Raw genomic sequence first — 27248 nt, forward strand, 5'->3', positions numbered from 1 at the left:
GGGATTTCTGAATAATGTCCAATAACACTATATCAGAACCAGGGACAAAATGAGAGTGAAAGATAAGCAAGTCAGAAGGCCCTGAACTGTTATGAGAGCTGAGATGCAATTTGAATTCAATCTTCTTGTCAACCAAAGCATAAGAGTCAGATCAGACAGAGATCTAGCTTCCACCCTACAGAAATGGATGTTACACCTACCTGAAACTTAATATAATAGGAAAAGAAAAATTTGATGTTAACACCTGCTATTTAAGTCTTCAAAACAATTTTTTAAATATTGGAAATATGTGCTGTTTTGGAGCAGTTTCTATTCAAAACAATTAGTCTCAACAGTACATAAATAATAGTATTCTCAGATAATTGGAAAATTTCTTGATTCAAAAGGAGTTTATCCCAGAGTTATGAATACCTGAAAAAAGTACTTATGTTATTGATATGATATGTATCACATAATTGAAAAGTCATGTCAAAATTGCATACATGATCTATAGAATACTAGAAATTGATAGAGCTATGCAACTACACAATATTTAAATTCAATGTTTAGAAGTCAGTGTGTCTCCAGTATTCTATATTCATTCATTTTCTAATAAATGGATACACTGAGATATTTCCAAATGATGTAAATAACCACAGGTTTTGATTGCAACTCCTCCTGAAGTAAAAATTGGTTTGCTTTGCAAAGGGAAAATGGAATAAACATTACAGGTATATTGAATATTCATCTTTGCTATGTATGTGAAGACTGTCAGTTTCAGGATTCTTCTACATACAAGTTATATAAATATCACCAAATAATTGATGCAAAACTGTTTATTTGAGCAAGAGCTTAACTTATTCATCAACAAGTTATTAGTATGCTCTTTCCCCCTGCCCCTTCCTGACTCATCTCTCCCAGGGTCTCTCTGTGTGTTAGCTGATTAGTATGATTTCCAGATATTATGACATCATGTCAAGGATACAATTTTATAATTTGTGTTGAAAGTTAGCTTTTATATAAATGACACAAATTAGTTGCAATAGTAGGTATGTTTTTCTTGTGTTTAATATATTTCAGCAGTTTTTCCATTCACTAAATAGCCCAAAGCACCCAAACCTTGCTTGACTAGACCTAAGTGGTGTGCCTATTCTCTTTCTTGGGAAAATTGATCCATGTGAAATTCACTGTCCTCTTTTAACCTATACTATATATATATATATATATATAAGAAAACATTAAAAATGCAGGGGCCTGCTCCATCTATTTAGATTCAGTAGGATGTCAGGTCATTTTGATGAACACTAAAATCTTAAAAATTCACCCATTTGTGGCAAAGAAAAATGCAGTCGTTACTTTCAGAGAGAAAACCATTCAACATTATCAGTTTTTGACTAACACAAAATCATAATCTGCCAGGAAACAGTGATACTGTCATAACATCTTTCTTTAGCATTTTGCAGAATGAGCAGCAAGCATCTCAAAAAGCCGTAAATAGTAGGAAGGTTTTCAACATGAATTCTACATTACCAGAAAACTTGCTGTATTTTCCTGCATATTTTTCCCTTACATGTTCTATCTTCTTAAATATTTAGAATAGACACACATACAGTTGAGTGCCCTGCTCAAGCCTTCCTATTTTTTTTTCTTCTGCATTTTAGTAGGATGCCCTGAGCATAATATGTCTTACCCACAGCAGATTAGACAAATGTCAGACTAAAAGAAAAGCCAATTTCTTGCCTCTGTACAGAGTAGCAAGCAAAAAGAACCAATCAGCAAGAAAGTTGTCAATACTAAACTAAATTTAGACCCAAGCAGCCCAAGTGGCTGCCAGTGGCTGCCCTTATTTCCCTTATTTACAGGTACTGAAAACATTTAACCACAGAGGGTCAAATTACTTGAGAATAATCTCAAAACAAAATGAGAACAAAGGTATTTTTTAATATGTGTTCATGTTTATATTACCAGATAAAACTTTCTCACCTTCAGCTTCAGCATCAGTCCTTCCAATGACTAATCAGGGTTGATTTCCTTTAGGATTGACTGGTTCGATCTCCTTGCAGTCCAAGGGACTCTCAAGAGTCTTCTTCAGCACCACAGTTCAAAAGCGTCAATTCTACAGCAGTCAGCCTTCTTTACGGTCCAAGTCTCATATCCATACATGACTATTGGAAAAACCATAGCTTTAACTATATAGATCTTTATCAGCAAAGTGATGTTTCTGCTTTTTAACATGCTGTCTAGGTTGGTCATAGCTTTTCTTCCAAGGAGCAAGCATCTTTTAATGTCATGGCTGCAGTCACCATCGCCATTGATTCTGGAGCCCAAGAAAATAAAGTCTCTCACTGTTTCCACATTTTCCCCATCTATTTGACATGAAGTGATGGGACTGGATGTCATGATCTTCTTTTTTTGAATGTTGAGTTTTAAGCCAGCTTTTTCACTCTCCTCTTTCACCTTCATCAAGAGGCTCTTCAGTTCTTCTTCACCTTCTGCCATTAGAGTGGTGTCACCTGCATATCTGAAGTTAGTGATATTTCTCCTTGCAATGACTATATATTATGATAAATGTTCCAACAGGATTTCCTTTATGTTCCCACCAGAACATAAAAGGTCATTTTGCTCAAAACAAGGGGAATAATAAATTTATTCTGCAAAAAGGAAAAAGAAAATAATCACCTGATTTTAGTTTGAAGCCTATTCTGGAGTTTTCCATGTAGAATGGGAACAAAATTAGGGGAGCAAATGTCAGGAAAAGGAAGTAGCATACACTTAAATATGGTAGAAATGCATATATTGTTCAAGTGGTTTGAAGGACATATTGATACATAGATGGTGAGGAATTTTAAGTAAGACAGTATAATAATCTGAATTATGTGTCAGAAAGATCAATCTAAGTCCTCAGTAGTGAATACATTGAATGAGCTGGAATGTTAAGTGTTGAGGGCCTGCACAAAGTCAGTGATAATGAAATTCATAAGAAAACATGGATTTTAGAGATATTAAGAATACAGTATAAGAAAGAACAGAGGGAAAGAAAGGAAATAGGCACAACTTCTAGGTTTCTGATTTTGTCTCATGGCTAAGAAGTTATGATTCAAAAGTACTAGAGTTCAATTGCAAAATAAGGAAAGAAAGAAACATGGTACAAAATAGGAATATTTTAAATATCACTATCACCACCATACATAAACTTAAGAGACTGACCTATTTGACTATCTAAAATTGACTTTGGTTTTAAATCAATTAAAGTCTTAGGCATCAGTAAAGTTAGGTAGATACTTATTGATATTGGTCAACCAGAGTCTACTATGGTTTACTAATCTGAAAATCAGCAATACATCCATTAAGTGATATTAAGACCCCACAGGTCTCTCTCATCCTCCATAGATGAATTATGAATAAAACAAAACCAAAAGCTGTTTAAGAGATAACAAGAATTAAAGAATTTGCAGCAGATGGTACCAGCTGTGCACATTTAATTCCAGCTCAAACAATCTGCCAAATAGTTAGACAGAACTGCTTTTGCATGGGAAATTGGAGTGTCTCAGAGCCAAGGAGGAAATCAGAGAGCAGTATTTCTGGCATTAGTTATCAAACCTTTTATTATAATTAATGTTGGTGGACACAAACCTTCTTTCCTTTTCCTGCTTTCTTTGGACTCTGTGCATTTCTTCTTCCCTCTCTCCCCTTCTTTCTCTCAGAACACATATACACCTACACACACATACATATTCACACATATTTTCCATCAATTAAATAAAACATAACCTCAGATTTATGCAGTTGAAGTGTTGTAACCTAGACATTCATCAAACATGTATTAAAATGTATAGGAAAACTGTTTGTTTTGGGGTTTTTTTTTATATATATTTTGTCCTACCTCCTTTTGAAGACAGTGGGCTGCTTTTCTGGGTGCCTGATATTCTCTGCTAGTGATCAGAAGTTGTTTTGTGCAGTTTGCTCAGCGTTCAAATGTTCTTTCGATGAGTTTGTAGGGGAGAAAGTGGTCTCCCCATCCTATTCCTCTTCCATCTTCTGTTTTGGATATTTTAAAGTTACATTTGAAACAAATCGTAACATGTCTCAATACATTTATAAAGACGTAAACAGTAAATATCAATGCAAAAATAAAGTAGTATATATGTCAAAGTCTAATCTATATAGACAATACATATATATTTAAAGCCACTGGGCAAATGTAACATACTTGGAGGAACTAAGACCTGAATTCAGCATTGAATTTGGACGAGCAAATAAAAAATGTGTTAAAATTCAAGAGGGCAATATCAGCTAAAACTCATGTGCAGAATGCAAATACATTCGAAGTATACATTGATTAGAACTGACTCACTAGAAGGAGGAAACTTTCATGAATAGGCTAGACCATGAGATTTAAGACCATCAGTTTATCCTGATGATAATGATAATACCCATGAATGCTGTTTGACAAGGTAAGAGCCATGATGAAATGATCATAGTCTGTGCATGACAGAACGAAGCAGAAGCTACAAGCCAATGTGAGTAACTACTAGCTCCTTGCAATAGCATATGCATGAGATAATTAGCATGTGAGCTTGCATGGTTGCAGTAAAATGAAAAGGAACATAGTACAGAACAATATAAAAGAGGTATTTTCAGATATTAGTGTTTGACTCTACCAGAAACATAAGGAAGAGAGAAGTGTAAAATGAGGCTTTGACTCTGAGTATTTTGGATGAAAACAGCAGTGATTTCAGAGAAGTTCAATCAGAAGAAGCAAATTCAGGAAAGGAGGAGTATACTGAAGAGGACAAGAGCAATGTCAGCTATGTTGTTCCTGAGATGTTAGGGAGAGAATAAAGTGTAATGACGTGGGCTCAAACTGGGATTTGAGAGTTCTAGATCACACACAAATATTTATATAAACTCATTCTAAAAGAGGGGATAGTCATAAGAATACATCAGTGTTTAAAGTAAAGGAATAGTAATGAAAACTTATTGAGGTCTCAAAATGTTTCTATAAAGAATGCTCCTGCTTAGGTAGGGACAGGATGAAGGGCACTTGGCAGGGTGGTGGTGGGGACTGATAGCAGACAGAGATCAAATTGAATTCCACTAACCATGTTCTTAAAGCCTATATCATTGCCATCTTGGGTATTGTATTAATTTCCTAGGGTTGGATAACAAATTATTAGACACTTATTTTCTGAAAACAACATTTAGAGTTTGAAATCAGGATGCCATCATGATAGACTCCTTCTGGAGGTTCTGGAGGAGAATCCATTTCATGCCCCTCTTCTAGCTCCTGGGAACTGCCAGCCCTCTTTGGCCTTCCATGGCTTGTAAACTCATTGCTCCAATTTCAGCTTCATTTTTGCATCAACTTCTCTTCTGTGTCTTTGTTTCCCAAGTCTCTCTCTTTCTCTCTCTCTCTTCTTTTTGTTAAGAATTGGATTTAGGATCCATTATTGGATTGTCATTGGATTTCAGATCCATCCTAAATCCAGGATGATCTCATGTCAAGATTTTTAACTTGGTTACTACTGCAAAGACTCTTTTTAAAAAGTAAATTTACATTCACAGGTTCCGAGGATCAGGTCTTGGAAATATCACTGGGGCAGGGAGGGTGCACTATTTAACCCATTAGAGGTATTATGAAATGATTTGGAGTGATAGTGATATACAGCAACTTCTGCTACCATCACATCTGTTGAGAATGTTAATTAAAACTCTGTGAAGCAAAGTTATTCCCATTTTGCACAAGAAAAATTAGGGCTCATATTGTGCATATCACAAAGTGATACCTCTCTTATCCTAAAGGCATATTCAATTTCCATTTTTTAATCTAAAAGGCATTATTGCAATAGCTCCAGACTCAGAATAGCATTTGTTTTACTGTTTTTCTTTTGAAAATAAAATTTTTGTTGACATACCATATTCTTTTTCCCTACTGTTTTCTGATCACTGAACGTACAAGATTTCTAACCAAGAAGAGTCATTTATTTGTTTGCTTTGACTATGCTTTGTTTGTTTAACTTGATTTTGAAAAAAGCAAAGCTAATTAGGAAAAATAAGGATAAGATTCTATTTGTTGCAGGGTGTGTGTGTATTTATGTGTGTGTGTACATGCACGTGCTCAGTCATGTCTGAATCTTTGAACCCCCAAGGACTGTAGCATGCCAGGATCCTCTGTCCATGGGATTTTCCAGGCAAGAATATGGGAGTGGATTGTCATTTTCTGCTTCAGGGGATCTTCTTGACCTAAGGATTGAACCATGTCTCTTGCATCTCCTGCATTGGCAAGCGGATTCTTTTACCACTGTGCCACCTTGGAAGCCCCTAATCCCAGGGTCAATGAATGAAAGTCGCTCAGTCGTGTCTGACTCTGTGACCCCATGGACTATACAGTTCATGGAATTCTCCAGGCCAGAATACTGGAGTGGGTAGCTTTTCCCTGCTTCAGAGGATCTTACCAACCCAGGGATCAAACCCAGGTCTCTGCATTGCAGGTGGATTCTTTACCAGCTGAATCACAAGGGAAGCCCATCTCAGCGTAAGCATACTCTAAGCAATTGAAACGGGCAAATTTAGTGATAACCACATTGTTATTGTTGGATAGCTTAACCTCCTAAGAAATGCTGTTGGTGGTGTATCTATATAGAAATCTTATGTCATGCACTAGATTTATTGCCTATTCTGAACATGTGAAATCTCCCAAAATTCAAGTTGGTATTCATATACTGGATGATGTGATAAATTCTGTATGCATTTACAAATACAGTATTTGTTCCTAGTGTTACTGTACTTAACAAGACACCAAAAATATTCCAGATCTATTTTCATATTTATATGATCTATTTATTAATATTAGCATTATATATTACATATTTTATTTATTATATGTTATATTAGTACTAAATTATATTATTCAATAATTATTTAATATTATTTGGCCTGTTTCTAATAAATGCCTGATGATGTCAATCAACTTGAAAGGTTAAACTGATTCTTTTTATAAACCACTATATACAAAATGCCAAAACAAATTGATTTGCTTATTCAATGAAACAATACATTGATTGAGTTTTAAAAATGTGCCACTGGAGGTTTACTTGACCTGACCAAACATTATGGTCTACTAAAGAGAAACAAAATGTAGAAAACATTTGCAAGGACACTTATTCTCTCCAAATTTCCATGTCTCTCTGGCTTATTTAGCTTTCTGGCTTCATCTGCCATGTCTTTATCACTTAACTAAATTGACCAAATCTTATATACACTTATAGAGGTTCTACCTTTACTTACAATATTTCTAGAAAATAACCTTTTCACCAAGATATTTTCCTGCCAAACATATCTAAATGATTCTAGAATGGCTCAAACATATATATCTTCCTAGAAGTTTTCTCTATTTCCCCCAGCTATAAATAATCTCCTACATCTTGGTGTTTTATAGTTGTCTCTCTTAAAGTGGTAAACTTTATTGACATTCACTACTGTTACTTGAGGCAGTAATAAAGATATTCTATCCCTTCTATTACATTGTAAGCTCCTTGAGAATAATGTGTAAATCTTGTTTTTGTTTCCTTGCAGTAGGAGCTCAAAATGATTTCTTAAATAAATGAATGAAAACACAGATGAAAATCATACTTGCTACACAAAGAGTAAAGATGAAATTGATCCCTGTCCAGATGGGACAGCTCTTTGTACTCACAATCCAAATTGGATTATGTGTAGCCAAACCAAAATCAGCTGCATTGATTTTCCTTCCTCCTGTGGCCAAAATGATCCTTCTAAGTCAAGGTCACAGTTATCTTCCTCTGAAGAAAGAATGCTTACATTGTTTGGCCTCCTCTACTCTTATTCTGTGAAATGTTTGTTAATTTTAGATAAATTTGAAAAATCAATGAAATAACAAAGCTGTTGGTGATCATTTGGGAATTTTAAACACTGGGTCAAATTATGCAGTGATGAATATCATACTTTTGATATGGTTCAGACACTAGTGCATGTATGGACTATGGAATTCAAATTTGTGAAACCTCCAACAGTTCTATTATTAATACCTCATCTAATTTAATTTTACAGACATTTAGGAAAAATAACATCATAATTATGTTTATCAAAGGTTAATAAATTCTTTACCAGCAGCAAAACCACTTCACTATCTTGTGAGAGAAAATTTCAAGCACAAGTGATATGTACTTGCCCTCTACCTCTGGGTTGTGTTTCACTTGGTTGAGGCTTTTAGGATTATGATCAAAAATAATTTAAAGCTTGCACTTTTCCAGAATTAACTTCCAGTTTTAGAATTATTTACTTCTCGATTGAGATTTCTCAGTAAAGTTTAAGTAGATAAGTGTAACAAAATATAAAAAAAGTCTCACATATGCTACCTAACCTATGATAGACTAGCAAACTGAAAAATAAAATGTAGTAGTGATTTTATTGAACACTATTTGAACACATTCATTTATCTCAAGAAATTATAATCAGTTTTGAGGATTAGCAGTTAATAAGTAGATAAGAAAAGTAAAAAATATCTAGGCAACAATAACGAGTTTATGGGCACAGAGTTTCAGGGAAAGAAATCAAATATGCATTGCATTTTGATAGTAATGTTGACAGATTTGGAATCTTTTGAAATCTACCCATTTGATTTATGTTCTCTAAATATTTATGTATTCTCAAGTGCATTTGAGGCTAATATCACATAACCATATTAAAGAAATGATGATAAAAAGATCTGCTACACTGGGAATTGACATTTATTCAGAGTTTGTCAACAAAACAACTTTATCATGTATGAAAAGAAGAGACCTGGATTATCCTAATTGTTCAGCAAGGCTACCTTTTGCTTAACTTTTTATTTCTATAACTTTTCACAGAGACAAGTTAACTGCTATAAGGCCCAGGTTAACAAGAGAATGAAATTATCAAGACAAACAGAACTGTCTTTAAAGATTCTCTCCGTTCTTCTCTCTTTCTTTTAGGATCATTATCTACAAGTTCCTCCAACTATTTACCATGGTTCTTTTTCTTGAGAGAAATAGGCTCATATAGTTTATATTAGACTATCTATATATTTTATATTGTCTACATTTAAGAAGGCATCAGCTTAAATTTTGGATGTTAAGGTACTAAACATATATGTGGTTCACATCAAAAATAAGTTGTTTTGGAGGCAAAGTATGTTTTGTTTGTTGGATACAGCCATAGATAACTGCTTTTGGTTTTAGAGCATTTCTACTCTCATTGTTTAAAACATATTATTATTACCCTTGTGTGACATAGAAACTTCAGTCTCTGACTTTCTTAATGTGGTTAAAACATGAAAAGACTGAAACGCCGGTTAAGCCTCACTATTAATGAAACTGAAAGAGGAGTCAGGACATAAGAGGAATGAATGCCTAGGAAGCACTCTTAGCAACACTTCCAAGAGGTTCATCTTCACCTCTCAACAATGCTTCCTGTTTAACAGCTGGACAGATACTTTTATCCAGCTGATAATTTATCTTCTTACATATGATTGCTTAAAGAAAAGTTACTTTTTCCTGAATATTAGATCTCTTTCTCTTCTTCTCAACCAAATAGAAGCTATTGCAAGTCAAAAATGTATAGACTTGAATTAGAATTCCTGAGTTATTCTAGCTCCAACATTTGCAGTCAAATGTTTTATTTCCCAGGAGTTGAAGAGATCAGATAGGATGGATTCAAGAATGGACACTTCAGTAGAAAAATGAGAAAATGAGTCCCTCTTTTTCTCCTACTCTCCTGGCAACAAATTCTAAATAAAAACTGTGAACAAACAGGAAAATTCCTGCTTCATTATTTGCAAAGTATTAACATTTTTAATTTATTCTAATTATTGTTTCCCCACAGACCCATCGATTTGAATTTGAGCCTTTGAATTTAAAAAATGTATCTCTACAATCAGTGGGCATACAGCACTAATAGGCAGGAACATTTCTATAACAAAATAAATACTGCATTTGAACAACAATCCTCATGTAAATCTGTATATCTGTGACAGGAATTAACAAAAACACTTTATAAGTTCATTACTCTAGCAAAAGTACATGCAATTATTTTCAAAATTAAAGGGAACCTCTTCCCAATTCTTTCTGTTGTTTTTTTCTTGGTGTATTTATTCTGTTTTGATCATGTTTTCTGTGACATCATCCTTGTGATGCTAAAACAGAGTAAATCTATATTGAGGACTTGGTTTAATACGGAGCAATTTTTGAAAAGGTGCTTATTTTCTCCCTTTTAAGTGCCAATTAAGTCTCATTTTAAGATCAAACTTTATTGTATTCCGTAAGTATTAGGGAAGGGGCACTGAAAAGGAATGGAAATCTGGTACTTCCAGTTTAAAGAACCTGTCCGTTTCTGACCTAAACTCTTTTTAAGAACTCTCTATGGTACTTCATCATTGTGATCAGCTGGATGACCCAAAAGGAGAGGGGGGATTTTAGTAACTGACAAGTCTGAAAAGAAAAAAAAAAGTGTTTTTCATTTTGTGTCTGTGTGTGTAAGACACCTGTGCATGCGGGCATGCTCAGCCTCTCAGTTGAGTCCTCTTCTTCGCAGACCCATGGACTGTAGCCACCAGGCTCCTCTGTCCATGGAATTTTTCAGGCAAGAATACTGGAGTGGGTTGCCATTTCCTACTCCAGGAGATCTTCCCAACCCAGGGAATGAACCTGTCTCCTGCATTGGCAGGCGGATTCTTTACCACTGAGCCATGTGGGAAGCTTGGTGTATATAATATATATATATATGTATATATACACACACACACACACACACACACACACACACACAATTTGATTAACTTTAAATCTCCTTATTTGCTTTGCTATACTTATACAGGTACCTTTACTATAAAAATCATATTTTTGTTTTGTTATTAGACTATTTTAGAACAAGCATCTCTGGGAGCTAGCATAGGAAAGAGCAATTGGCAAGCACATTGACTCAAAAACTGGACACCCTAGATGCATGTGCTTAGTTGCTCAGTCTTGTCAGACTCTTTGCGACCCCATGGACTGTAGTCTGCCAGGCTCCTGTGTCCATGGGGATTCTCCAGGCAAGAATACTGGAAAGGGTTGCCACAGCCTCCTCCAGGGGATCCTCCCAACGCAGGGATCAAACACAGGTCTCCAGCATTTCAGGCAGACTCTTCACTGTCTGAGTCACCCGGGAAGCCCAAGAATACTGGAGTGGGGAACCTATCCCTTATCCAGGGGAACCTCCTGACCCAGGAATTGAACTGGGGTCTCCTACATTGCAGATGGATTCATTACCAGCTGAGCTACCTGGGAAGCCCCCCTAGATTCATATTGTCTCTTAAATATATTACCTCAGGCAAGGCAAGATAGTTAAATTTTTTTGTATCAATCTCTTCACCTATAAAATGAGGATAATTCTAGTACTTGTCTCAGCAAGTTTGTACAGAAATTGAATATGATATGCCAAGTAAATATAAAACAATGTCAGGCATACAGTAAGCATTTAATGTTTGCTATTATGTTAGCTATTTTTTTAACCTTCTTTTTCTAACAGTCTTGAACGTATGTACAACACTGCTGCGTTCCTACAGATCAGCTGAGATAGATGATTTCTTTCATCCAAATTTAGACACTGTATTTTTCCTTCCGGAGAAATTGAGGAATTTCCCATCCAGGACTTTGGCTGATAATGTTATGTTTTTGGAATACCTTTGGAAATGCTCTCTTGAAGAGGAGACTGTTTAGAAAGACAAGAGTATGATCCAGCACTGAATGTATTGGATTAAATATCAGTGTTCCTGATGATGACCTTGGGCAAATCATTTCCCCATGCCTTAACTTTCTCCATCTCTAAAATATGATTTTCCATCCTGTCTCAGGAACTGGAAGATGGGGGTTAAAAATAGCTTGTGATTTATTATGAGCTGTAAAAACTAGAAACTATAGTGTTGTTTAATGTATTATGTATTACCAGATAAATCTTTTAACAGCTTCACATTGAAATGACAGACAGGATTCATTTAGGGAAAGATAATTGGATTATAGAATTATTATGTTTGACAATGGATATTAGAAACTGGTAGCTCAGTTGTAGTCACGATGGTCCCATAGTGAAAGTTTATTTTTGCACAATAATTACTGTTAAAAGTATTCCTGACTTTTGAGAAATAAAGTTTTTGTGTGTAAAGTCCTCCTGTCTAGATATATACCCATGTGTTTATAGATTACAGACAGCCAAGATATTTTTTTTTTTCTTTAAAAAAAAAAGTGAAATGAGTTGAGGTGACTAACCTCTGCACACTTGATAAGGAGGATTTTGTCGAGTGTCCTCAGTCCAAGGACCTGTTTGCATCTAACTCCTTGTTCCGTCCAGAAAAGGCAAGAGCAGCAGCAACACACCCTGACACCTTGACTGAAATCACTGCCAGAGCTGCCGCCGAGGTGGCTGAGCAGACTAATGACGTTTTCAGTGTTGATCCTCCCAGTCTCCTGCTAGTTCCCAGCCCTGTTGCCCACTCCCTTGGAATCTGCATACACGGACAATAAAGCAGTGGTGGGAATGAAAAGTATCCTGCCACACCGCCCTTAATGTACCTCTCCGCATTAATGAGGTCAGTTTTGCTTTTACGGCTTTTGCCTCTTGCTAATGCTCCCTACAGAAGAGAAATTTCTTTCTCTTCTCTCTTTTCCCTCTCTCTCCTTCTCTCTCTCTCTCTGTAGAACATACATACACTCACACGCATAAATACAGCACAAACACACTTGGGAAAACACCCACATATAGAAAATCATACTCTCCATCATTTCCAAAAACACCCACTCTTACCCCTCACTATAGCGCTCACACACACACACACACACACACACACACACTGCATGGGAGAATCACAGACCCAGACAAAATGCCACGTACCCGGAGAGTTCAGAATGCTTCCTATGCCTGCAGATTGAACCCACACACTACGCACGCCTATAGACGCTCTCAGTGTGCCCACTTCCCGGAGGAAAACTCCCTCCAAATGCAATAGTCTTGCTCCTTCCAGCGGGCAACTCCATATAAGCCTAGGGACAAAAGCTGGCCAGGGTACTCCTCGTGTGGTACACCGGACGGGAGCCATCGTTTGTGGGCAATGGGGAGAGCTGCAAACTCACATTGGGCGGTCCTCTTCACCAAGCCCTGTAGACAGATACTATATAATTCCTCTGATAGCCTCTGGCATGCAAATTGAGACAGAAGCTTTCGCAATTATCTCTTCCAGAACCAGTGCTGCAGCCCTCCCCCTCCCGAGATGGTATCAGATTCCCGAAAAGGACAGATTTCCAATACGCGCCTAGTCTAAGGAACTTGTGGGTTATAAGATCTGGGCCAGGACCAACCAAAAAAGATTAGAAAATTGACATACAAAAGCAAAGCACGCTGGTCTCCGGCGAAGCTCCCCTACACCTTCTGATGAGGGAAATAGGGTACCATTTAGATGTGAAAGAGACGCGGGTGGCTTAGTAATAGCCAGTAGATGGCGCAAGAACTCTTCCCCTGTATGATGTTAACCCTTGAGTGGTGAGTTGGCGCTGCCAGGTCGAAACGTATAGATACATACGTTTTCCGTTTTGAAAGAACCTTCCTATTTACATATGCGGGACCGATTCAGAATTAAGACAAATGGGTATCTGTTCCAGATAACTACCACAATAAAGTAGTTTAACTGCAGCACACAACAGCTAAAAACCGTTTAGGGAATAGAAAAAGGCGAACTCTTTCGGGAGATAACTGACTCCCTCCCCACCTCACCTCCGCCCTGGTCACGGATTAAATCCATTTACCTCGTGAATCCAAAAAAAAACCGGTTATGGTTTACATCTAAGCACTTGAATACGTAAATGCCTGTGTGCAACTAAATTCTCTGTGATCTCCCTTTTTCAATTAAATCACAGGATGATTAATGTGAGACGCCTGCCTGAAATACACTGCAACTACAGTAGTAACACATGTCCCATTATAAAGACGTGGCCATCGATGGAACCCGGTTCATTATCATCACAGTTTCCCTAAAAGCAATACAGATTCCCCGATTAAAATATTCCTGTAACACGTTTCTGTAGTCACAGGCTGGAATGGAGAACTCACTAACATAATATTTCTTGGGCTGCGTTTAGAGGCAGAATTGATCTATTCGGGGGGGGAAAAAAAATCAAACCTCTTAATTTCAAATATTGTGGGGAGTTTGTCAAACAGAGGAGCTGGGCTTTAAGAGGCTCACTAGTGGTTTCTGGTGGTTGCTATAACGAGCTAGAATTGAGGTAGGTTTTAGTGGAGGGGAAAAAAACGCGCAAGAAAAGGCAGAATCCAGAGTAGCAGAGACTCTGTGCCCCCGTTGGAGAGAGATGGTTGAGTCCTCTTCAAGGTTGCTGTGGTATCCCAGAAACACCATTCACTTCGAGCTGTGACCGCGCACCAACAACAGCAACAACTCCACTGCGCCGGGCTGAGGAGCAGGAATTAGGAGCTCGCGAATAATATGAAAGGGATCCGCAAAGGGGAAAGCCGAGCGAAGGAATCCAAACCCCGGGAGCCTGGCACGAGAAAATGCGCTAAATGTGGCCGCCTAGACTTCGTCCTGATGAAGAAAATGGGGATTAAGAGTGGATTTACGTTCTGGAACCTCGTGTTTTTACTGACGGCGTCTTGTGTGAAAGGTAGGCTTGCTTTCGGGGGTCCCCTCTGCTTTGGATGGAGGTGAGCTGACTTGTCGCCAGAGACGGGTAGCTTACTTCGCAATTTACACCGATAAAATAATCATGATAATACTGAGGGAGTTGATTCACAGCTCTTTTTCTCCCTCAGATAGGAAATGCCTTTTGCTTGCCAGATTTGGCGTTCAATGCAGTGATTGAGCTTGTGCTCAATAAATATTCTTGCAGTATGCTCAAACGAATACGTGAGTTGGTTCGTATAGCCTCTAACTAGTGGATACCAGGCAGAATTCCTCTGCAAGACTTTTCTTGGTGATGAGGGTTACCTTGATTTCTAGTCAGATCAGTGGGGTTTGATGCTTTGGTTGGAATATTTATATTAAAGACGCTCCTGGAAATGCTTTTTAACCCTTTCAGGTAGGAAAGTTACCGACATGTTAGGAAGGTGCTGCTTTTAAATGCATTAGGGCACGGGGGTCTTTCAAGCATACCCCCACCCTCACCCCCAACCAACACGATCGTGTGCATGCATATGTGAATTATTTCTACGTGGGCTCTTTTGCATTGATAAATGATAGAGGCTCTTTCCTAGGTCTTGTGGTAGAGGTTTGGCTTAAAATGGGGCTTTTGAACGGTCTGAGACGCCAGCAAGTGTAACCAGCTACCTTTGGGGATGAATGAAGGTAGGAGGAAAGTCATTAGCTGACGACCAAAAAGAAAATCCCCAGCAAGTCTCGGCGTTCAGACAGGTAGAGTGAGTGTCACATGCACAGACAAGGGGAGGAGGTGGGTGGGATGTAAAATTCAATCCTAAGCAGGAAGGCAAGGGACAGTCAGGATCATTGGAAGGAGAGCTGTCCTCTGGGAGAAAATAGATTCCCAGCTCTGTTCTACAACTTCTTCTGCGCCCTGCTGCCCATTAATTGCTGCAAAAAAATACTCAGGCGGTGTTTATGACTCATGCTATCATTTTTGAACAACCACCTCCCCGTACTCATGGCAGCTTGCATAGACGCGACGGATGTCGTTTTCAGTGAAGCTAGTTTCAAATCCAGGGTGTCTGTGTGCCGGGGGTGGGGGGCTGTTGGCCCGGGCGCGCCACCTCTGTCCACACAAACTGGACGCTTCTTCCTTTGTAAAGGAGTGTCTCTCTGAACCGCAATCGGGCCGCGTCTCTATGAAACAGTTTATTGTCCAGCTTGCAGCTGGCTGTCCCCCCACAGAAGGCAGTCCATCTGCATTCAGTGGAAATGATAATTCATGTTTTGGGTGGAGGGAGCTGGAAGGGTTACCTCTCCCTCTATTAGGGACCAATGATGGGCGACATGTCTCGAATTTTAATTGACATTCCTAAATGCCAAGAAGTCGTCCCAGGTCTCTGTGGCAGCAACTGCCTTGTAATCTCAACCTCCTTCTTAAAGCTTGACACCCCTCCTTCGCCGACCCCCACCAGCCTCAACGCAGCTCTGAACCAAAACGCTTGTTCTCTACGGGCGCAACTACACAACCTAGTGCACAAAACACGTCTTGGGTTGCTTACACGGGGTTCTCGTCGCCGGCTCGACGTGTGAGGAGCCTCGCATTTATGCTTAGCTCGCCTGCCAGTGGGAGTCGGCGGTTAATGGATGGCCCTGGGGTTGGGCGCGAGGAGCCGGTGACAGCTCCTGGCAGGAAAAAATGTTGAGGTGGCTCCTGCTAGATGACCGGGGGGTTAAGTGCGAGTTTTCACGCGATACCTGTTGAGTCAAAACACATTGAAGGGGCAGATGGGAGAGGGAGTCTCCGAAGCTGGAGGAGCACGCCAGGCTGACAATCCCAGAGCCCAGCAGCCTGCGATTACAGCCCGGCTGTCCGGACCTACCATATTTCCCAGATAAGCCGCGCCGATAGAAACGAAAGGAGCGTCAGTTTGCTTTAAATGTAACTGGAAATGAGTACCCCCTCCCACCCCCCTCTCCTCCACTCACAGCTCCTGTACTTTGGACTGAGATAATCGGTCCACTGAATACATTCCAGTTTAGGGGACATCGGGAAGAAGGGGTGTTTCACACTCTGCTTTGATCTTGTCCAAAATCAATTTTCAACGGACCATTAATTTTTTTTAACGGTAATAAGGTTCTTCATTGTCACTTATCTGCCACTTGAAAGACATTTCCTATATTTTACAACTTGGAACGCCGTCCTCAGATTCTGAGACACAAACTTACAGAGGATATATTCTTTAGATTTACTCCCAGTTGCCAGTGGTGCCAATTTTTACGATTGCTTCTTCTTCTTCCCCTTCTCCTTATTTTATGTTAATTTCACCTACGTCTCAAGGCTTTTCCTAAAACCAAGATTGCGGCAATAGCTTTAATGTTCTTTCCCCTTAGTGTCTACGACCAATTTTGTCTTCCACGGTGTTTTTCTTCCGGTCTCCCAGGCCCACGGGAAACCTCGGAATGGGCAGTCTTTCGAAGGGCTCTGCAGGTTCTAACCTAGGGCTAGGGCTCCGGAAGTCTGCGAGGCGTGCTTTCCCAGGTGGACAGCGCAGGCCTTGAGAATTCCACCTTTTGTCCACACTTTTCATCCTTTACTATCTCACCTCTGCTTGCAACAGCAATGACAAAGAGGCTCAGTGGGAGAAAACGCCTCAGAGTAGAAGACAAAGTGGGCTTCCGTGGTAGGCCTGAATCGCTCCAGTGGTACTGGAAAGAGAGGCAACCCTCTCCGGGCGTTTTATCCCCACTGTTGTCATCTGAAATAAAACGCTCTGAAGGGCACCAAATTGGGGGGTGGGGCGGGGTGGGGGCTGCTTAGGCTGATGCATGCTGAAACACACAGGCGCACACACACGCAGCAGAGGTTTCTGAAATGCAGCCTGCAGCTGCAGCCTGCCTGTTTTAGGTTTCAATCAGATAGAATATGTGAATCTTCAAGTCGTGCTTAAACGTCCCGCCCACGTAAACAAACACTGGCGGGGTGCTTCCCCACACTCCTCCGGAGATCCCGGGGGAACACACAAATCGTGAGGGGGAAGGTACAGAAAGCACTGACCTCCGAGGACAGCAGGTGGGAGCTAGCGGGCTACACCCCCCACCCCCACCCTGTACTATTGCCTGCTTTCAAGACTCCTTGCTGGACCCCCCCCCCCACCCCCGGCTTCCAGAAGGATCTCCGTCTCTGCGTGCTCTGGGACTCCAAGGAGATATTACTCTCACCACAGAGCTCTTGGGAAGAGCAGAGCTCGCAGCTTGTCCCGCAGTTAATTAGAGCTGGCAAGGGTCGCCGTGTCCACGCAGGAGGAGAGCTGCCAGCAGCGTTCAGTATCACCGTGTGCCCACCCCAGGGTGGCGGCGCCGGAGGTGGCAGCCCCAGGCTTGTGCTCCGGGCCTGATAACTCTTACTTTCCCGACCTCAGGGCGACAGTCTGACCTGTCAGTATCGTTAACAAAAATTTCTGTCGTGTCTCGGGTCTCGAGAGAGCTTTACAAAGATGGTTCTGTTAGGTTAATGTCTTTACAAACCAATAACTGCACTCAACAAAAAGCCACCCACTGCCACCGCCACCATCATCAAAACCCTTCCCCTGAGTTTAACAAGACTGAGTCAGCTGCTGAGAGGCAACCTTCTTGTTTGGGTCGGGGTCCTTGTCCTGCTGCAGTCTGTTCAGGTAGCCCTCCCTTCCAACTGCTTCCTCTGGAAATACTTCATTGCTTCTAGAAGACCAGATTCCCCGAAATATTCATAGACCACTGAGGTTGAACTTAACGCCTGACTTGGCCTTTGGCGATTGTGACGGGGGGGGTGTGTGTGTGTGTGTGTGTGTGTGTGTGTGTGTGTGTGTGTGTGTGTGTGTGTGTGTGTGTGTGTGTGTGTGTTGCTGGGAGGGAGTGTCCACATGGATCAAGACGGAGGCGCCTTCTGGAGGCCTCCAGGGTGGGTGTGGGTGTGTGTCCGAGACGACAGGGTGGCGGGTTACACAACGTGTGTTTCTCTTCCCGACCCTAGCCGGTCCGTGGTGCTGCGACCACTGCTCTTAGGAGTCCCGGTGGAGGCACAGAGAAGGCTCCCTTTTCCCAGACTGGCCCCAGCGCTGCTCTCACCAAAACAACTTCTCTAACAGGCTCTTCGGGAGTTCGAAAAACTCACCAGAGAAGGAGTAATGGGGGTTGATTCCCCTCTTCCATCCCCTTCACCCCCTGCCCTGCTCTGTCGCTGGGGGGAAAGCAAGCAGGGGGCAGTCCCAGGACTGGAACTCCACAGGGCTCTGTTGGATCCCAGGGAAAAGCGCAGAAGAAATGAAACAGCACAGGGTCATCCCGGTTGTCCTGGGGTCCTCTCCCCGCCCCGCAGGAGAGGCCAGCTGAGGACTGAAAGCTGGACAGGAACGGGGATTTCAGCGCAGTGCAGAATAATACGAAGCAGAACAACCAAAGAAAGAAAGATAAATTCAGGCAGCCAGGCGATTTTCCCTTCTCCTTGAACACTGCGCCTTTGGGGAGGCTTTGCATCACCGAGTTGTTAAGCCAACCCAATTTACCGCCCTCAAAAGGCTTCAGTAGCTCCCAGAATTCTGAGCTGAACTTTCCCTGGACAGTTACCGGTTGAAATCCTTCGAAACTGTCATTTTGCAGCCCCATATTTCCAGCATCTTTTGGTATTGAGGGTGTTGGGGAGGACGTGGGGGCTGCTTTAAGCCCATGTAGGAGTGAGTGTGTGAGCAGAAATGATTAAGTAGCAGGTTTCAGGCTGTGGAAAACCTGATGGCAGCTCCTTTAAGATCCTTCAAGGAGAAAACGGATAGAATTTACTCAATAGATTATATACTCCAGGAGATAGATTTCATTTCAGTAGTTATTACTGTTCATGATATTAATTAGTGTTACTATTTATGGGATAGCTGAATAGATTTGGGGTACATATCTTTTCCCTAAACACACAATTTACTGTCTGCAGAAACAGTAAAATATTAAAATAAAGCAGTAGCAAATGACATCAATATAGGATTTTAAAAGTGGCAAGCTCTAGCATAAGTGCCATCTGATAAAACAAAAAGTAAGAAAGGTAGTAATTAATGATGCCCTTGCACACATATAGAAACAACCTCTAATGCTAAAATATGTCTAGTCTCAAACACAAAGTGAAAGCAGCTAAACTTTATTTCCTACGTCTCCAAACATACTTCTCCTTGGTGTCTTGAAAGTTTTACTTTCTTCTACTTAATATCACAGTCTCCAGAAAAGGCTTCAGGATATTAAATACTCTCAATGTTTTGTCCAGTTTGGAAAATAACTTTGAAGCCACAAGCAATATGTCTGGTGAGGAAACTGTTACTTCAAGTAACATGACTATTTGAGAAAATATGTCATCTTGTACTTTGAATTCCAATTTTCAGTGTTGGAGAGATCAGAAGCAAAATGACAGCAAGCCAAAAGATTAGCAAAAATGCCTGAGCTGCCAATAAGGTCATTTTATTTTCTCTATATATACATTAAAACATAGCTTCTTTTTCTGTCTCTTTTTCCCATAGCCCTTACTCATAATCCAAAGTCGTGTGTAGTTTATACATACAGTGGCAGTTTTAATTTGGATTTTGGATAAGGTCTGGTAGAACAGATAAAGTCATTACCCATTTATCTTTTCTCTTTCAAAGTGAGCAGGTGGGGTGATTCATGGTACTTTCCAGGGAGATAAATCTCCAAGTCTACAAGATTTTCTCGGAATTAGACCCCTTGGAAGGCCCTTATTCTCATCAGGAATATAACTTTTACAGGAATGCCACTGGGAAAAATCAATTTGTTGAGTACCTTCCAGTATTCATGGTCTCAATGCTAGTTATCATCTTTCTTTCTCTCAAGCCTCTTATCTTACTGCTATAAAATGCATTCGTGCTATCACACCTTTTGCTAAGCTATCACCTGGTGCTAACTAAAGATTCTTAAGGATTAATACTTTTTATATAATCACAATCTGTCACCCAAAAGCCAATTTGAAACCTCTAAAAAGTCAAAATTTATAAGATTATCATATGCATCATGTACCTTGTAACTGGAAAATAAGAATATCAATGATAGTCATGTGTCATTAGATATGACAAAATTTTCTATTTGCTCAAAAAAGATTGCACAGCAGTGATTTCAAAGTGTTCCTCAATAAATAGCATCCTTTGGAAACTTGTTAGAAATATGAATTCTCAGATTCCCACTCCAGGCCTATTGAAACAGATGGCCTAGTAGTTGGGCACCCACATAGGTGTTTATAACAAGTCATCCAGGTAATCCTGATGTGCTCTAAAGTTTGAGAAACACTAAATCAAGTATTCTGGAGCCACCAAGACCTGAAGCAGGGAAAAAAAAAAAATTCTGCCAGCAACTATCTTTGTACTAGCAACTCAGTTTTCCTAAACTTCATTTTCATTATCTATTAAAAAGGAAATTAGAATTTCAGTAGAAAGATTATGCATGCAACATATATAGTGCCAGACACTAGTAGCTATCATCACTGTTATTAAAATACACTTCCATGCACAAAGCCAGTGAATCTCACACACTTCATTTCTAACATTACCAGCCCTAACTTGTCCACCACAGTAAATAAAAAATAGAGCATCTTCTCCCTAGCTATTATTTCACTTTGGCTAAGTTCCCAGGCTATTATACATTGGAAAAACACTCTGAAATTTCTGCTTATCACCTTTACACAGTTACTCTATGAATCAGGGGCAGAATCATAGCTTAAATATGTTACTCCTACTCCTACTCCTAGGCTAATTTCATTTGTTGTATTCCAATAGTGATTTATTTTAATATTGATTGACTAATGTACTTATATAAATTTGTTAATTCATCTTGTTACAAATCCACAGTACTTACAGGGCTGGAAGAGTTCTTACATACCAGCTAGTTCACTGCTTATATTTTATACAATAAATGCACATGTCTAGAAAGGATAAGTGCTTTTTTCACTAGGTTAAAAATATAACTAGCTCCAGAATTGAGACTAGATCATTAGGCTTTCAAGTTCATGTTCAACTCTATTTCTACTGTACCTTATCAATTTTACTACAGAGTTTTCTCAGACGGTACCAACGAAGACAATCACAAATCTAACATTTGAGAACCATATGCCAATTAGTACCATACAAGAATATTAATGACTATATGTTTTTATGGTATTTTTTTAAATGCTAACTACTCATTTTGTAAAAGGCAAAAATAAACAGTTTTGGTATGAAAATAGTTTCTAAAACTATTATGTACACCAAATATCATCATATATTCAAGTCTATTTTTGACATTATATAGTTGTAAAAACAAAATCATAGGACTCTCTTTTAGTCTCATAAAGATCTTAGATTCCTGGGTCAGAAAGATCCCCTGAAGAAGGGAATGGCAACCCATTCCATTATTCTTGCCTAGAAAATTCCTTGAACAGAGGAACCTACAGTCTGTGGGATCTCAAAGTGTCAGACACAACTGAGTGACTAACGCTTTCACTTTTTCAAAGAACTTAGAGGGATAGTACTTAAAAATCAAATCCTTATTTACTTCTTCCCATAGTCTAGACAAAATTTCTTATTTAAAGGCTTTTAAACCTAGAAAATCTGTTCCTAATTTATTTTATTCATGTTTTCATATATTTACATCATATTAACATAAGATGTATGCATTCTCTCTCATCTGCATTTACATTTGCACATTTCTCTCACATGATCTAAATAAGATGATGGTATCATGTAAAACTCTACTACAGAAGTAATAGTATATTTTATAAATATATAAATAGCATATTTTATAAGTTTATAGCATATAAGTATACTATAAATAGTATATTTGTAAATTAAAATTGTAAAAACAATCAATAATCTGAAGGGCTATCTTCAATTTTAGTGATATGTGATATTTCTCTAAGGTCTCTTCATGGGAGTAAAATTTCAAAAATAATGCATGTTGCTAAATTTGAAGTGCTTACAAGTTCAGAAAGTGATTGAATTACATAAAAAGTAATGAGTGATTCTCTGAAAAGCTGAGTTTGTAATGTTCAAGATTATAAAGTTTTTCTTACTTCCTTTGCTCTATGTTAGCAAATTTTAAAGAATTTTTTTATTCCATAGTTTAAAGTAATGGTAAGCATTTTTTTTTGAAACTATGACAGTTTAAGAAATGCAGTTGCATACCATTTTGAAAGGAAATTTATAAATGGAAATAGACTCTCAGAAGTGAATTTGTTAACTTTTACATAACTGAATAAACAACAGCTATGCTTAGTTTATACAAGTCCATCAGATTATACAAGATTCCAGAATGCTCAAGGGTGCTTCACATATGTGAAAGAACATGTGCTCAGTCATGTCTGACTCTTTGCAACCTCATGGACTGTAGCCCACCAGAGAATTCTCCAAGCAAGAATACTGGAGGGGGTTGCCATTTCCAACTCCAGGGGATCTTCCCAATCCAGAGATTGAACCCACATCTCTTTTGTCTTGTGCGTAGGCAAGCAGATTCTTTACCACTGAGCCACCAAGGAAATATACTTCATATATAGAGAGGATATAAGATGTTATTATGTCAGGGGAAATGGTACCAAAAGAGGCATGTGCATATACTGTATAAAATTTGAGCCATAAGAAGCTCTGTGCTAAACCCTTTAAATAGAGTGTGTTACCTACATCTCAAACAGTGATTCTCTCTCTTTTTCCTGCTTAGAATTCTAACAAGTATCTTGTGAGATAGCTGTTATCTCCTATGTATAGATTATTATCTCCATTTATAAATTATCCACATTTCCTGGGGCCAGAGAGGTGCAATGACTTTCCAGAATCATTGTTTAGCTAGTGGTTGTATGAAATCTGAAATCATAATAGATTCATAAGTTCATAGACTCATTAAACAATAAAACTATAAATGACCAAGTTACTAATTAAATCTCTTCATTTTTATGAGAAAAAACAAAATCTTGACAGTTTAACTTAAAAGACAGCCTAATGTTAATATCCATGTGTTTTATATATATATATATATATATCACATTATATATATAACTTACAGTAATACGCAACTTCTCAGTTTTGTAATTTTCAACATCTTTACTTAACTTGCCTAACTTTACTCTCTTAATTATTCTGTTAGATGGTTGTGAAATCTATTTTTCAGTTTTATATACAACAGTAAGTGAAGCAAAGGAACAATGCACAAGTTAAATATGTCACTATAAGACAAAAAGCTATTTAGTGCATTAAGGGCAAGAAAAAAAATCAAAACATATATTACTTAGATTTTAACCCAGCTCCTGAGTAAAATTTTAAAATTTATAAGTGTAAATGAATTTATGGACTTCACATATAAAATATGTGGGCATAAAATTATTTACCAGTAGTATCATAAGCCTTGGCAAATACATTAATTCTATTTGGTACCTTAATCTTCCATTTAGTTCTACAGAATTTAAGGATGGGAAAACTCTTATGACTCACTTGTCTACTGTCTAATAGTCAGGGAATGTGCATTAGATTTATATGTGGGGGTATGGGAAAGTACTTTATAAAAAAAAAAAAACATTCCTATCCAAGCTTCATCCCCTTGCTCTACTTCCTACCATAATTGCATCCTAGTTAAAAGTGCAGGTGTAGGTGTACATCTCCACATACTGAGCAGACTGTTCTGAGAAATGAAGAGATTTGCCACACAATAGAATGCAAAACAGTCCTTCAGTTCTCTGTCCAACACGTTTCTTTTCATTGCTGTGCTTAGTCGCTCAGTCATCTAGGACTCTGCAACCCAGTGGACTCCAGCCCAGCAGGCTCCTCTCTCCATGGGGATTTCTCCAAGCAAGAATACTGGAGTGGGCTGCCATGCCCTTCTCCAGGGAATCTTCCCAACCCAGGGGTTGAACTCAGGACTCCTACCTTGCAATCGGATTCCTTAGCAGCTGAGCTACCAAGGTAGCTCTTCTTTTTATTGGATACTGCCTTCTGAGCCTCCTTTATATGTATGCTAAGTCACTTCAGTTATGTCCAACTCTTTGTGACCTCATGGATTTTAAGCTGCCAGGCACCTTTCTTTGTCCATAGGATTCCCCAGACAAGAATACTGGAGTGGGTTGCCATGCCCTTCTCTAGGGGATCTTCCTGACCTAGGGATCGAACCCGTATCTTTTAAGCATCTCCTGCATTGTCAGGCAGGTTCTTTACCACTAGCTCCACTTGGGAAGCATCATTTAGCCCTAATTTGTTAATGGAATAAAGCTACTTGAGAAGAGAGGCCACTGTGCCTATGCCCAAATCCTGACCAGGTTCAAAATCATATTTCCTGAAGTAATTGTGTAAGGTGACATAGATACATAAGTGTAATAATACTGGTAAATGAGAATCTTAACATGCAATCTAAAGATTAACTATAAATTAAATGGGGGCATTGAAATTACATCATTGTCTAAAAAAGAAAAAATATACACACATTAAATTATACATAAGCACTCAAAATTAGCATTACATTTTTCCTTTAAGGTGATAAAATATATTTTTATATGCAAAAGGTGTTCTATTGTACTTAAGTCCTTTCTGAACTTTAGACTGTCCCAATATAAATATATACCTGTCTTTTTCTACTTGCAATATTAAAAATTTGTGAGTGTATTCATAGAGATGTCATTTTAACCTATATTTTCAGTGTTAAAGTTCAGATAGCCTAACAATGTCCTCACATGTATTACCCATAGAATATATTTATTACTACATTGGACAATTTATTTGGGACATTGTTATTTTAAATAGTTTTGCATCTTAGAACAGCTAGGCATAGATTTCTCCACGGTTGCCAAAATTCAGGTAAAAGTACACATACAATCCGTCTCCAAGTCTATTTCCTGCAATTATACATTCTAGAATTTTATTTAATGATTAAAATTGACTAATTGTCAGCCAAGGTTCTCCATTTTAAAAATGATCCTACTGTAATAACTCACTTTAGTCTATTGAAACTTTAAATCACAAACTGACTTAACATTTTTGTTTTCATGAGCTTGGTGAAGGGAAAGGAAGCAGACTGATAATTAAAATGCCTTTTTCTTGAGCTTGTTCACATCCCATTAGCCATTTGTTTATATGTTCACATCTACTTAATACAATTAACAGCTTTAAACAGTTTTAACAGTTTTAAGCAATGAAAATCCTTTCATTGATATTATTCTAATTTCTCAAATATCTATTTTAGTTTTCTATGAGGAATAGCTTTTTTCGTTTGTTCACACTCTTGAGGGTTATCTGATTTGAAAGAAATATGAAGGAAATGTTTTTAAATTTCATTTTGAATGTTTACATGCTGTCATTCATCATGTCTGACTCTTTGTGACCCTTTGGGTTGTAGCCTGCCAGGTTCCACTCTCTGTAGGACTTTTCAGGGAAGAATACTGGAGTGGGTTGCCATTTTCTTCTCCAGGTTATCTTTTTGACCCATGGATCAAACTGGGTCTCCTGTGTTTCCTGAATTGCAGGTGGATTCTTTATCCATTGGTACCTGGGTTCATCAACTGAGTCAGTAAAAATAAAATTTTAAATTATATTTTATTATGAGTGTTTTAAAATAGAGAAGTTAAAATGAGTCTACTTCATTGTTAAAGCATAAAAAGATGCTGTTAAAAGACTTTAACTTCAGATAATTTGTAATTCTTAGTAATAGCTTTGTTTTTGATGTTTAAACTATATTTTTATACACAGATGGGCTTCTCAGGTGGCTCAGTGGTAAAGAATGGGTCTGCCAATGCAGGAGATGCTGGAGGCATGGGTTCAGTCCCCAGGTTGGGAAGATCTTCTGGAGCAGGAAATGGCAATCCACTCCAGTATTCTTCCCTGGAAAATTCCATGAACAGAGAAGCCTGGTGGGCTACAGTTCATAGGATCACAAAGAGTTAGACATGACTGAGCATGCATGCACACTGAGGCTTATGAAGGAATGAATGATTTCTCTGAATCTGTTATTGAAGGTTTAATTTGAATTTCCCTAAAATGTTGGTAATGAAATTATGCTGATCTATCTGTATGTTCTAATATTGAGTTCTGTGTTGCTAAAAGCTGCATTTGTGATATAACAAGTCAAAGTTAGGAGAACAGGAAGAAGAAACACAACTGAATCTCCTGGAGCTAAAACACACTACCTTGAATTTATTGGCTGTGTGCTCTAACTGAACCATGTAGACTAGACAAAATATTTACTTAGTGTTCACATATATGGAGAAATCCTGACTTAAGATTTTTTGGCTGATGTCTAAATCAAAACAACTAAACTGATTCAAATGTTTCTTTGTAAACAAATTTGCATCCAGTCTGCTAATTTGTATGCCAACTTCTAGCTTAATAGTTTATAAGATGATGGAGATGATAAGCCCTCTCAAATGACATTTGCAATAGAAATGTTGACAGGCCCATGATTGCCTGTATGAATTCATGTTCAGTACTCTTTTCATGGCCTAAAAAAGACTTTCGTCTATGAATTCTACTAGTACTTGAATGCCCTTTTATCTCTTAAATGTTTTTAAAGGAGGTCAAATGGAAACTCTTAAAATCAATTTTCTGGCAAAGTGCTAGGAAATCTTTAATATCTGTGTTAG

At 38.6% G+C, this 27248-nt stretch overlaps 1 protein-coding gene across 3 annotated transcripts in view; it reads left to right on the top strand.

The window, feature by feature from the left end:
- Positions 1 to 14435: 14435 nt before the first annotated feature.
- Positions 14436 to 27248, top strand: part of CSMD3 (CUB and Sushi multiple domains 3) — a 1326016-nt gene continuing 1313203 nt past the window's right edge. For all 3 annotated transcript variants that reach the window (XM_061122845.1, XM_061122846.1, XM_061122847.1), the window contains exon 1: positions 14436 to 14666. In XM_061122845.1, the coding sequence (XP_060978828.1) occupies positions 14489 to 14666 (178 nt within the window). In that variant the 5' untranslated portion in view covers positions 14436 to 14488. The remainder of the gene's footprint in view (positions 14667 to 27248) is intronic.

This window comes from Dama dama, chromosome 21 (genome assembly GCF_033118175.1).
Source record: "Dama dama isolate Ldn47 chromosome 21, ASM3311817v1, whole genome shotgun sequence".
NCBI classification, from domain to species: domain Eukaryota; kingdom Metazoa; phylum Chordata; class Mammalia; order Artiodactyla; family Cervidae; genus Dama; species Dama dama.